Genomic DNA, 12,083 nt, shown 5'->3' with positions numbered 1-12,083 from the left:
CGGTGGAAACGGTCCCATAGTTTCACAACTTAGCCATATCGTATATCACATAGCACATCTCTAGTAGAAAAGCACCCTAATGAACAAATAAATCTAGGTATAAGATAATTTGAACAAAGCAGCTTTCCATGCAGGTGCCATGCTAACAGCTAAATTAACTATTTTTGTTATATAAAAATACGGAACTTGAATCTTAATCGTTGTTATCAGTTTTTAATTTGTATACCTAAACTTAATATTTCAAGACAATCCCACGATGCACGTAAGATTTACCTACTGTTAACTTGTCAAAGAGTTACTAACGACCGAATATAGGCTCTTTTAAGAAATTGCCCCACACTAGGATTTCCTCCTGTGTCGTGGGTACAAACATACAAGTTCGCATCATACGCAAGATTAGGAGAAAATGCTAGGTTGAGGTTTAATATAAAAAAAAAATCCTATGTAAATATTTATCTCCCTCAAACATTGTCATGTCACCCCATCCAGGGTAGAGGAAACCGGAGACGAAGCAACAGTCAAGAAAAATTTTAGATAGCAGGCCGAAAGTCGGGCGCCCAAACCCGCAGTTTCTATCTAAGAGGAGGGAAAGCTTCCCTATGAAGTGAAGACTTCTAGAATTCTTCTAGAAAACATACTTTCTTAAAATTTTCTAATTAGATAGTCCAATATGAGCATACCTGAAATAGTCATGACTTCGCTCAGGACACATTCCACCAATAGTTTTGCATATATGTATTAAGGGTAAAGTCGAGTCACCTAACTGGTGCAGTATACAAGATGTAGTAGAGAATGTGCACCAGATGATACCATGTTCGGGGCGAAGCTGAAAGAAAACTGATTTTTCCTACATCTGATTATGACGTTGGTAAATTTAATAGGGTTTTAGTCTTTCCCTTTATTGGACAAATCAAGAAAGTTGTATTAAGTTCATTTATGTTAATATTCGTATGAGGGCGACATAATAATTGTGTGCTTAAACCGTCTTATTAATTTAAAAAAGATAAAAAAATAATTGGTAGTCTCAGATCATAATCAGATCATAATCATCAGATATAAGAAAGGCGGCCCGCGGCAAAGGTAATGAGATGGACGAAAGAGGTCCGTTTGCAGTATACATTGTCCGCCGTGTAAAAGTTTTGCAGCACCACGAGAAAGACTCAAGAAAAGAACCAAAGGATTAGCAGTGAATCATCCATCAGGTCCAAGTATTCACCAGGAGAGTCAGAAAAGAGGACAGAATTTTGAAAAGGAGTAAAAGCTTATTTACAAAAACTTTCAGTTATAAGACGGGGCAGACGACACGAATGCAAAAGTAATTTCAGCTGCTAATGACAAAAAACTATGTAAGATATATTATTTTCAGCTTTATAAAAGGAAATACCACAACGTATACAATTTCAATAGCTTTGTGTCTTTAGACATGATAATAATAATAATTTGGTAGGACTAGGTTTGGTTTACTAAAAAATGTAAAACAACATGCTTAAACAATGGAGGGCTAATGATTTGTTACCGTGGGAGATAAGACAAAGTCTTAACAATAGGTATACCTACACAATGCAGGCGACCAATCAGCGCATGAGTTTTACGTGTGATATTTCCAAGAAAATGTTTAGGTATCGGGGCGAGCGATAAGAAGCGCTGAATACATAATTATTATTAATCTTTAATAACATGCTTTTTAAAATTAACACAAAATAGTATACTTATGTACTGTCTACTCCTAAATAAATATGCGTCGTCACTACATAGTATAAAACAAAGTCGCTTTCTCTGTCCCTATGCCCCTTTGTATGCTTAAATCTTTAAAACTATGCAACGGATTTTGATGCGTTTTTTTAATAGATAGAGTGATTCAATAGGAACGTTTATATGTATAATACATGCATAGGTATTATATCACCATTGCACCTGTGCGAAGCTGGGGCGGGTCGACAGTAAGGAATAATGTAAAATTGATTAAATATAATAATTAAAAATTCATATTTCATATAGCCAGAAGTAAGAATACAATGTTATGTTAAATCCTATAATTACTTGACATTATTTACTTAACCTAAATATCGTTAAAACTTGGTTCTTATGTCTTTCACTAAAAAATAGATATTAGTATTAATTACCTACACACAAACATGCAACTGGACAAAATAGCGATGTTAGCCCAAACACACAGAGAATATACCTACGTGTTTATTTTACGGTAACAGATTTATCGGATGCAGGGGCCCACAATATGCAGACTTGGTTCAATGAGAACCGAATATTAGCCTAATAATAAAATTATGATGAATTATTTTTTTCATTAAAATATTAAAAAGGAAATTAATTTGGCCGGTTTTTACACCTTGCCACGCTGGTTCTGATATTAACATAAGCGGTATGCGCTTTCCATGGTATTTCTATGTGGGTTTTTATGTGTGACTAGCAAACTCGGAACTACATTTCGCCACCAATGACTTTCCCTGTTTTCCCTGAATTTTCTTTGCTATAAACCTCACTGAGACCGAGCCCTTTCCAACAAATGCAAAACCATAGAAATCGGTTTGAGCGTTCTGGAGTTACAGCGTCAGGAAGGAAAACTCAACTTATCTTTATATTGTAAAGTAGATAAACATCCCTGAGCGACTTGGAAATTATAATAAGTTGTATGATTGGTTGACGAAGATGGAGATGGAGATTAAAACATGTGATAACGTCTAGCAGTAGGTTATCTAAATATTCCTTTTTCTAAATTAGGTACCTACTAAGCTACCCCGCGAACAGATAATTTTTTTGCATCAAATTCGGTATGTCGGACAAAACCAAATCACTTTTGGTTTGAAATTTGGAATAACTATCCAGATACAAAATTTCAATAAATTGAAATCGCATTGATTTCTATGGAATGGCTTCGGTAGGTACATACCTATGTTAGTATGTTCGTTAAATCAGGAAAATAGGTATCCACTATGTAGTAACTTACTATCTATCTACATTCTACTATACGGCTTTTTTTCTTTTCTTTTTTTTTAGTAAAACCTTCATTTTTATTTACTTACTTGAGTCATTTCATTTGATGATAATAATTTTCTGCTCCAATTCTGTAAAGTTACGCGTCAACACATTCGTTAGACACATATCACACACCTAAATCGATATTATAGCAACTTTATAAATATTAACGCGTACTATGTAAGGTAATTTAGTAAAATAATGTAAATATTATCGAATATGTATGTAACCGTTTATATTTTGGATATTTAATTAGAACTCCACCGTAAACTTTGGCTAAAAATCAGCGCAATCAAATCACTAACTTTTTACTTCTTTTGTTTTATTGGCGTTTTAATCCAAAAAAAGTATTTGATACGAAAGAGACTTTAAGTTAATCTACCCCCTTTGAAAAAAAAAGATTTTATACATTGAATTAATTTGCAAAAAAAAAGTTTACTATTAGTTTATACCTAATTAATATTACTGTGAATTATTTTATTTAAGTAAAAAAAGTTAAAAAAAAGTAAAAATGAAAAAAAAACCTATTTTCAAACAAGTTATTAACATTACATCTGCTATAGACATCTTTTGTCATTTTTTGTAAACGTCGTACCTTAATAATGATAGATGGCGTTGATTTTTTTTTCTTCAAGGGCTTCGAGTTTTACCTTGGTAGGTTATTTAATTTTAATATTTTTATTTTTTTATTAATACTATCGTATAAACGGACGTCTTTATATTTAAATTATAATTTATTTTAAATAATAATGTGTTTTAATTTTTTGTGTCTGGCAATTAAAGAGTCATTTTGTTTTTTTTGGTTGGCAACACTGGCTTGTTATCGTTGTCGAGGTTTGGGCCTCCACTGTCTGGCATTGGCATTCTATCGTCACTTGTCACTTGAAATTGTTTTGTACTGATTTAATATTTTTATAGTGAAAACTATACTTTTAGAAGAAATTGTTTATTAGAAATTAAACATAAATTCATACGATGGAAGCGGAAAACTTCACTAAACAGGTAAGTTTGTAAAACAAGAATTGATAGGAAATTCCTGTCATTATTTTTCAAAATTGTATTATTTATTTACTTTTTTCTTTTTAGGAAGAGGAGGTTGAGGCTTTGGCCTCCATATATGGAGACGATTGGTTCGTAGAGAGCCATAAAACGAGATCGTATAGCATAAAAATCGTGGAGAAGGAGTATGAGGTTACATTATATGTTACTATGCCAAAGGATTACCCTTCCCAGTCACCCCCCAGCTACGAACTTTCCGCGCCCTGGATGGATCGAAACGACAAGGCGGAACTGCATCAAGCTTTAGACGAAATCTATTTGTAAGTATTTTGTTGTTTATCCTTTTAATATTACTGAAAGTAGCCACAATATTGTTGTTGTGTTTACTTTTTCTGACAAATTGTGGAATTTTGGTATTTTCTTTGATTTAAAAAAATACCACACCATTCTGTAGTGTATTTTGCTTTTTTTCTTTCATTGAAATTAAGAAATTTATATTAGTCTTATTAAATAAGTCTAAACAGATTTATTAAACTTATAGGAAATAATATAGATTTTAACCATACAAGGGAAACTATTAACGGAAACAATTGACTACATAGTTACACTTTTATATACCTACTTTATTTATATATTTTTTATTATAACTTCTCTGTACATTTAACAAATTCAATGCTAACATTATTGAACAGCTTATATGAATACTCTTTACTTATTTTGTATAATATTTTTATTGCAGAGAGAATGTTGGTGAAAGTGTAATTTTCCAATGGGTAGAGAAGATAAGAGAGGTGCTACAGACTATAAAACCCAGCAAAAGAGAAATGAATAGGAAGAAGAGCCGCTCTAAATCCAAGTCTCCCACGGAATCTATGACATCATTGGTAAGTTTTATTACCAGTTTTTTTAGCAAGCATGGTGATTAATGTCTAAACCTTGCTCCTTATGAGAGAGAAGGCTATAGGCTAGAGATAGGCAAATCTATACATAACGACATGGCATAGATTTAAAGTATTTTTTTTAAATTGCTTGTGGTGTTTTTTTTGGTAGTTAAGTCAAAGTCAAAATCATTTATTTCAAATAGACCAGGAAGGCACTTTTGAACGTCAAAGCAAATATAATAATATTAATAACGTCTGTCTGTCGGTCAGTCCTCTAGTGAAGCTATTTGCTCGTTCCAAAGTGTAGATTCCTATGGAGAAGAACGAGCAAGAAACTCCATAGGTTACTCTTTTTCAATCAGATTTACAATACATTTCTTGGTTACATTGTTTCGATTACTTCAACTATGTGAGAACAATGTAAAACCAATATACAGTCCAAGCGACAGAAAAAGAAAATAACCTAGAGGACAATAAAAAATAATGCAGTCCGGAGCTGACCAGTCCCAGTTGACAGCGCCCGTTCACGAACATGACACGTACACCAGCACCGCCCAACTCAACCATGTTGCAGGGAATCGAGCGATCCAATGCCCGTGCCACCGCCAATGAGACATTTGAGTGAGCATGACAACTCCAAGCTGACATAAATGCATTCTACTAGTCTAATTTGATTTCAGTTAATTACAGGGCTCTCACATTTACAATAATTGTATAACGTACAGAACACATCGAAATAACATGGTTATATTACTACATTTTTTTCGTTCTCCTGTGGAGCCGGACCAGCTTGCCTCCAAGCATTTTTATCTTCTATATAATCGTTTACTTTGTAGTATGCTTGTCTACATAACGTTTTTTAAATACATAGTTTAAATTTAGATTCATTCAGATTCTGTATTTCCATTGGAACTCTATTATAACATTTAACACAGAATCCCATAAATGACTTACTTATTTTTGACAATCTAAAAAATGGTTGACTTAATCTATCCTTATGTCTAGTTTGATAGTTGTGTCTATCAGATACTTTTGCAAACAAATGTAGGTTTTTCCTAACATACATAATATTTTCATAAATAAATTGACATGGAACGGTCATAATGTTGATCTCCTTAAACTTTTCTCTAAGAGATTCCCGACGACCTAGGTTGTAAATAGCTCTGACGGCGCGCTTTTGTAGGATAAATATAGACTCAACATCAGCAGCTTGTCCCCACAGCAAAATGCCATACGACATGATGCTATGGAAGTAACTGAAATACACTAGTCTTGCCGAGCCTATGTCGGTTAGCTGTCTGATCTTCCAGACAGCGTAAGCTGCAGAGCTCAATCGTCCCGCTAGCGATGTAATGTGGGGACCCCATTGCAATTTGTCATCTACAGTGATCCCTAGGAAAGTAGTCTCTTTTACAAATTCTAATTTCTGACTATTTAATAATACATCGCATTGGGTAGTCTTAACATTTGGCAAAACAAATCTAATACATTTTGTCTTTTTATCATTTAATACTAGGTTATTTGATGTAAACCAATTTTGAACCTTCATTAGAGCATTATTTACGTCGTCATAATTCTTTTTTCGTCTATTTATTTTAAAAACTAATGATGTGTCATCAGCAAATAATACCATCTGAGGTTCATTCTGAAATAAATGGGGCAAGTCGTTTATATATGCCAAAAATAGGAATGGGCCTAGTATTGAGCCCTGCGGTACGCCCATAGACATGCTAGCACCCGGTGAGTTTATTTTATTTACTTGTACTTTAAGTTGCCTATCCTGAAGGTATGACTTCAATAGATTTAGCGATATACCCCGAATACCGTAATGTTCCAGCTTCAGCAATAGAGTCTCGTGTTCAACGCAGTCAAATGCCTTCGAAAGATCACAAAATATTCCGATAGCATCCTGTGCGTCTTCCCACGAGGCGAACACCCGCTTAATTAGAGCTACTCCAGCGTCAGTTGTACAGCGTCCCTTGGTGAACCCGTATTGATGATCGTGAAAGATAGAGTTTGTGTTAAAGTGATGCAGCATTTGAGTAAGCATCAGTTTTTCAAACACTTTACTGAGTACTGGTAAGATAGAAACCGGCCTATAGTTATTGGGCTCCGCACTATCACCGGATTTAAACAATGGAACAACTTTACTATGTTTCATTAAGTCTAGGAAGACTCCTTGATCTACACTTTTATTAAAAATTAGAGCTAAGTAAGGTGCTATAGTCTCTATAAAAGATCTACACACCCTAACCGACATTCCCCAGAGATCTTCAGTTGACTTAACTTTAATATCTTTGAACGCTTTTATCACTGTTTGGGGGTTTGTGTGTTGAAATCGAAAATCTATTGAGCATTTCTCTACATTATTTTTAAGAATATCTATAGATAGTGTTGCGAGATGATTTCAATGCTTCCGTAGTTTTAAGTGGAATATTTTTAAAAAAGTTTCAAATTCCTGGGCAACATTTATATCTGTACAAATGCGTCCATTTTCGGTATTTAAATTATATTCAGAATTACGTTGTTTATTTCTACCTGTCTCGCTATTAATTATGTTCCAGGTAGTTTTAATTTTGTTATCCGCGGTTCTAATTTTACTGCTAATGTACAGAGATTTAGCATGCTTACAAACCGTTTTAAATATTTTAGAGTACCTTGATACATGACGACGAAAATCCTCACTATTATTAAATTGTCTCATACCATATAACTCAAATAACTTTTCCCTACTTATACGAATACCTGGTGTAGCCCAGTCACAAAATACAAATTTACTTTGAATGTTTTTACGTTTTAAAGGGAAGATTTTATCAAATTGTGTTTTAACAATGGACAATAAGTTGGCATAAATCTCACACGGGTATTCACTATCATGTATTTGGTCGCATAATTCATTTTGCAAGTTCTGATTCAATGACTCAATTTTTTTATCTGTAATTTGCCTAAATATAATTTCTCTTTTTGGTACAGTGGTAATAGTATTAAAATTCACTGTCAGCCCACTGTGATCTGAAGGTAATCTATTGACTATGTCTTTATTAAAATAATCACAGTTACAAAAAATATTATCAATACAAGTCGCCGAAGTGGATGTTACTCGGGTGGGCTCAAGAAAAATATTAGACAAATCAAAACATTTAAAGAGACTTAATAAATTAGTACTATTTGAACCGTTCTCTAAGAGATCAACATTAAAATCGCCACATACTATAGTACATTTACTATTGGAACACGTTTTCCTCAATACGTCTTCCATTACTGAGCTAAAAGTATTAAGGTTCTGTAAATTAGGAGGTCTATAAACACATACTACAATATGCCTATCCAGCTCAACACAGGACAACTCTATTGTATGCTCTATCGAAAGTGATGCAATGTCATGTCTTTCCTTATATTTTACTGATTTTTTTATTAATATCAGGCTACCACCATGTATCATTATTTGACGGCTAAAGTAGTTGCCTACACAATAGTTTTTAAAATTTATAGATTCTACTTGATAGCCTTTCAACCAATGTTCAGTTACACAAACAATATCATATTTAAATTTTTCTAAAAATAGTTCAATCTCTAAAGATTTTGATGAAAATCCCTGCATATTCTGACTAAACAATGTCAACAAGTTATTTTGTTTATTCTTATTTACTATTTTTGCTTTTGAGTTTAATATACTGCCAGAAGATACCTTATCAATGCATGAAACTTGGTTATCTTCTGTTGTCTCAGACCTTAGTTTAAACCGTTATCCGGAGTATTACCCACATTTGTCAACAAATTGTGAGTCTCCTTCGTACTATTATATGTACATTTTATCTCTATATTATTAGACTGTCTATATAATATAGATTTGTCACTTAAATTATTAAAAACTAAATTAATAATATTTGCTAGCAGACTAGCAAGTAAAACTTTACATTTTCTTGGAATAAACATGTATTCCTTGTTCAAATGAAAACCACTAACAAATTTGTTAGTGTCAAAAAATATTAATTTGTCCTTATGTGACAACATGTCAACATGGAAATTATTTTATTTAGATAATATATATTTTTATTTTCTGATTCTGACAAAGTGTCAGAATATGGGAAAGCACAAATTATTCTCATTCCTATATCTAAATCTAGTAAGGTGTTGATACCATCCACAATGTCCCGCTTTTTTACCCTTGTACTATCGCCCATCAATAACACAACGGGTTGATTTTTTGTGATACAGTTTTGTTTTATTCTTTGTATCATTTGGCAAAATGTTATATTATCATAACAGTAATTAGTTACATTATTGTTAGGATTAAGGCAATTTGAAATAAGTGACCCAAAACCTGCCCCCATTGAGTCTGTGAACACACTAGCATTGTTAACAATAGATTTAGTTATTGTAAGCTAAACTCATGCTGAATAGGAGTCATTTGTGTAACTCTGAATCTTTAATTTTATTCATATATGAAAGTAATGAAACTATTCTATATAGATTTTATGATCATTTACATGTCTAAAATATTGGGCTGCATTTATAAAATGTTTTTCATTGGATTTTATGACTTAATTTTAAAGCAGTAGAGTTATGGCCACTATACTAATAATTATCCTATAATATTAACCAAATTGTGTTTGTGTACATTACAGGTAGAAAGTGCGTGTCCAGAAATAACCCATGCTGAAGTCATTATAGACAGAAAGAGTATATTCCAAGGTCATGCAGCTGAAGTTCATTCCATTGATGATGTAAAGTAAGTAAATATATACCTACCTACTGCTATTCTATATAGATCAGAGATCTATCTATATTACGTTTTATATATATATTTTTTTTTCATATTTGAGTACTACTAGTGAGAAATTTTCGAAAAACCGAAAAATGTCCAGCAATATTTTGCCCGACCCGGGAATCGAGCCCGAAACCACTTGCCCGGCAGTCGCACTTGCAACCACTCGACCAACGAGGCATTTTTTGATATCATTGTTTTAATAACTTTACTCTTGTTCAATGCTGTGCAATATCCTAATAAATAATCTTTTCTCTTTCAGTGCGGTCCTCACAAAACTGAAGATGAATAAAAAGATATCTAACGCGACACACAATATGTTCGCTTACCGCATCCAGAAGAAGACTGGCAAGGGTACCACCATCCTGCAGGACTGTGACGACGACGGCGAGGCGCACGCCGGCGGCAGGATGCTGCATCTACTGCAGATTTTGGACCAGAAGAATACACTAGTCGTTGTTTCTCGCTGGTAAGTCTACCTTACATAATATATTAGTTTTGTTTTTATGGAATAAGCCGGTAAACGACCAGACGGATCACTTGATGGTAAGCAATCGCCGCCGCCCATGGACACTTGGAAACACCAGAGGCGTTACAAGAGCGTTGCCTTTTGAGAGTTAAGAATTTAAGGATTGGTGGGGAATTGGGGATTGGGAAGATTGGGAATTGGGCCAACGGGAAAATGTTTTAAAACATGGCTTTTTTCTCTAAATCAGGGGTTGCAACCTTTTACTGGTCAAGGATCACTTTTATAATTTTTCTTAGGTTACTGGCCACCATTAACATTTTCATGAAGTTATGTTATAAGTAAAAGGAAGTCAGGCCTTTTGCCTAACGTGTGAGATGAACTTTCGAAAAGCGTGTGCATTTTAAAGGTAATCTTACCTCTTCTTTTCCAAAACAAATTATTCTACTGTACTTTCATTTATTAACAATTTCTTTATTTTTATTCTAGGTACGGTGGCATACAGCTTGGCCCCGACAGATTCCGTCACATCAACAATGCCACGAGACAGGCTATCCAACAAGCTGGACTTTTGAAGAAATGACAGACTGCGTAGCCAAGGCTCGGAAACCGGTTAAATTTTCAAACCGTTATTATGTACTTGTACGCAAAACCTTTACATTGGGTTTCGTTCGCGAAACCGGTTTTTTTAAACCGGTATTTGGAACAGTATTTTCATAAAGGTTTTTTCGGATTAACCGGTTTAGAGCAATAAAAACCGGTTAATACGACGCACATCAAAAAAACGCCGCGCGCTGTTCAGCTTATTTCAATAATAATATTTCAACGCGTGTACCGACATGCCCCTCGTCGAATAAACCGGTTAATTTAGGTTAAAATAAAGTTCTTTAATGTTCACGTTCTTAAGAAAAGTTCGGAGGAAAACCGATATAAACCGGTATTAACCGGTATTTTTTAAACCGGTTCCGAGCCTTGTGCGTAGCAGTTAATTATAGTGTATGTTATAAAATTGTGATGTACAGGTTGTGTTAGAATGAACGAAAGTTTATTCTAGTACATCTTGTCGGTACTTAAAATTATTGAATTTTCTACTGTAATGTAACATGATAGAGTCCAATCTGATAGCATTTGGTTGTAATTTTTTTTTTTATACATGACTTGTGTTGTATTATGCTACATTCGGTAGTAACAGATATTATTAGTTTTTTAGCTATCCAAAATCCTATTTCAAGGAATAATTTTGTCATAATGAAACTGTTTCTCTGTACCCATAGAACGAGTTTGCTTTACGAAAACGAAACGAGAGTGCGTTCAGCGCTCTGATTGGCCGGCTCGAAAGAACCAACCAATCAGAGTGTCGAACGCACTCGTTAAACGTAAAACAGACTCGTACTAAGTTTTTTATTAAATCCAACTAAACAGTAATAAACCTAGTAGTGCCTTTGCATATTAATCAGATGTCAAGAAATATTTTAATTATAACAGCTTATACACCCTTTTCGCAGATAGATCTTAACTATACGATACCACAAGTCTATACATATATATAATTGTATTGTTTTAAATACACCTATAGAGGAATGATATACAACTTTATACCTTATGACAGTAATATTATAGTCGATTTTCAAAAACAGTTGTCACCATGTAGGTGTTCATTTCTGTTATAAGACTTATTAGTAGTAGCTATGTATTTTTTAGTGGAACATAGTAATGTTTGTGATTTTATTAGATCTTGTATGTGTATATTAATGTTTAATTGTAAATATTGTTCCTAGTTAAATATGTAAGGGTGTAAATTGTTCATAGATTTTCTTATTACTTACCAAATAGAAATGATATTATGTGTAAATGAAATTATTAAGCTATCGTTTTGAGAAATAAGGATTCTAAGTTGATACTAAATCTAATGTAATTAAATATAATTTGATGCTGTGAAATTGTAAATGAAAATAAAAGTCTTTAATTTGTAAAA

The 12,083-nt window shown here is 33.4% G+C and overlaps 1 protein-coding gene across 1 annotated transcript; it reads left to right on the top strand.

Annotated features, from left to right (window-relative positions):
- Window positions 1-3,834: 3,834 nt before the first annotated feature.
- Window positions 3,835-12,083, top strand: LOC118279371 (protein IMPACT-like). The gene is made up of 6 exons (XM_050698486.1): window positions 3,835-3,996; window positions 4,081-4,313; window positions 4,733-4,877; window positions 9,503-9,606; window positions 9,905-10,111; window positions 10,598-12,083. Exons 1-6 carry the CDS (start codon window positions 3,970-3,972, stop codon window positions 10,689-10,691), a joined length of 810 nt encoding a protein of 269 aa, XP_050554443.1. The 5' UTR covers window positions 3,835-3,969; the 3' UTR covers window positions 10,692-12,083.

The sequence above is a fragment of the Spodoptera frugiperda genome, chromosome 14 (genome assembly GCF_023101765.2).
Source record: "Spodoptera frugiperda isolate SF20-4 chromosome 14, AGI-APGP_CSIRO_Sfru_2.0, whole genome shotgun sequence".
NCBI classification, from domain to species: Eukaryota; Metazoa; Arthropoda; class Insecta; order Lepidoptera; family Noctuidae; genus Spodoptera; species Spodoptera frugiperda.
Note: the sequence above shows the minus strand (reverse complement) of the source record. Positions and strands in the feature narration are given on the sequence as shown.

Bases quoted from the DNA above. Each gene is read 5' to 3' on its own strand.
- LOC118279371 (XM_050698486.1), top strand. From the start codon at position 3,970: ATGGAAGCGGAAAACTTCACTAAACAG. The intron at 3,997-4,080 runs GTAAGTTTGTAA...TTTTCTTTTTAG, and splicing joins CGGAAAACTTCACTAAACAG to GAAGAGGAGGTTGAGGCTTT. The intron at 4,314-4,732 runs GTAAGTATTTTG...TTTTTATTGCAG, and splicing joins GCTTTAGACGAAATCTATTT to AGAGAATGTTGGTGAAAGTG.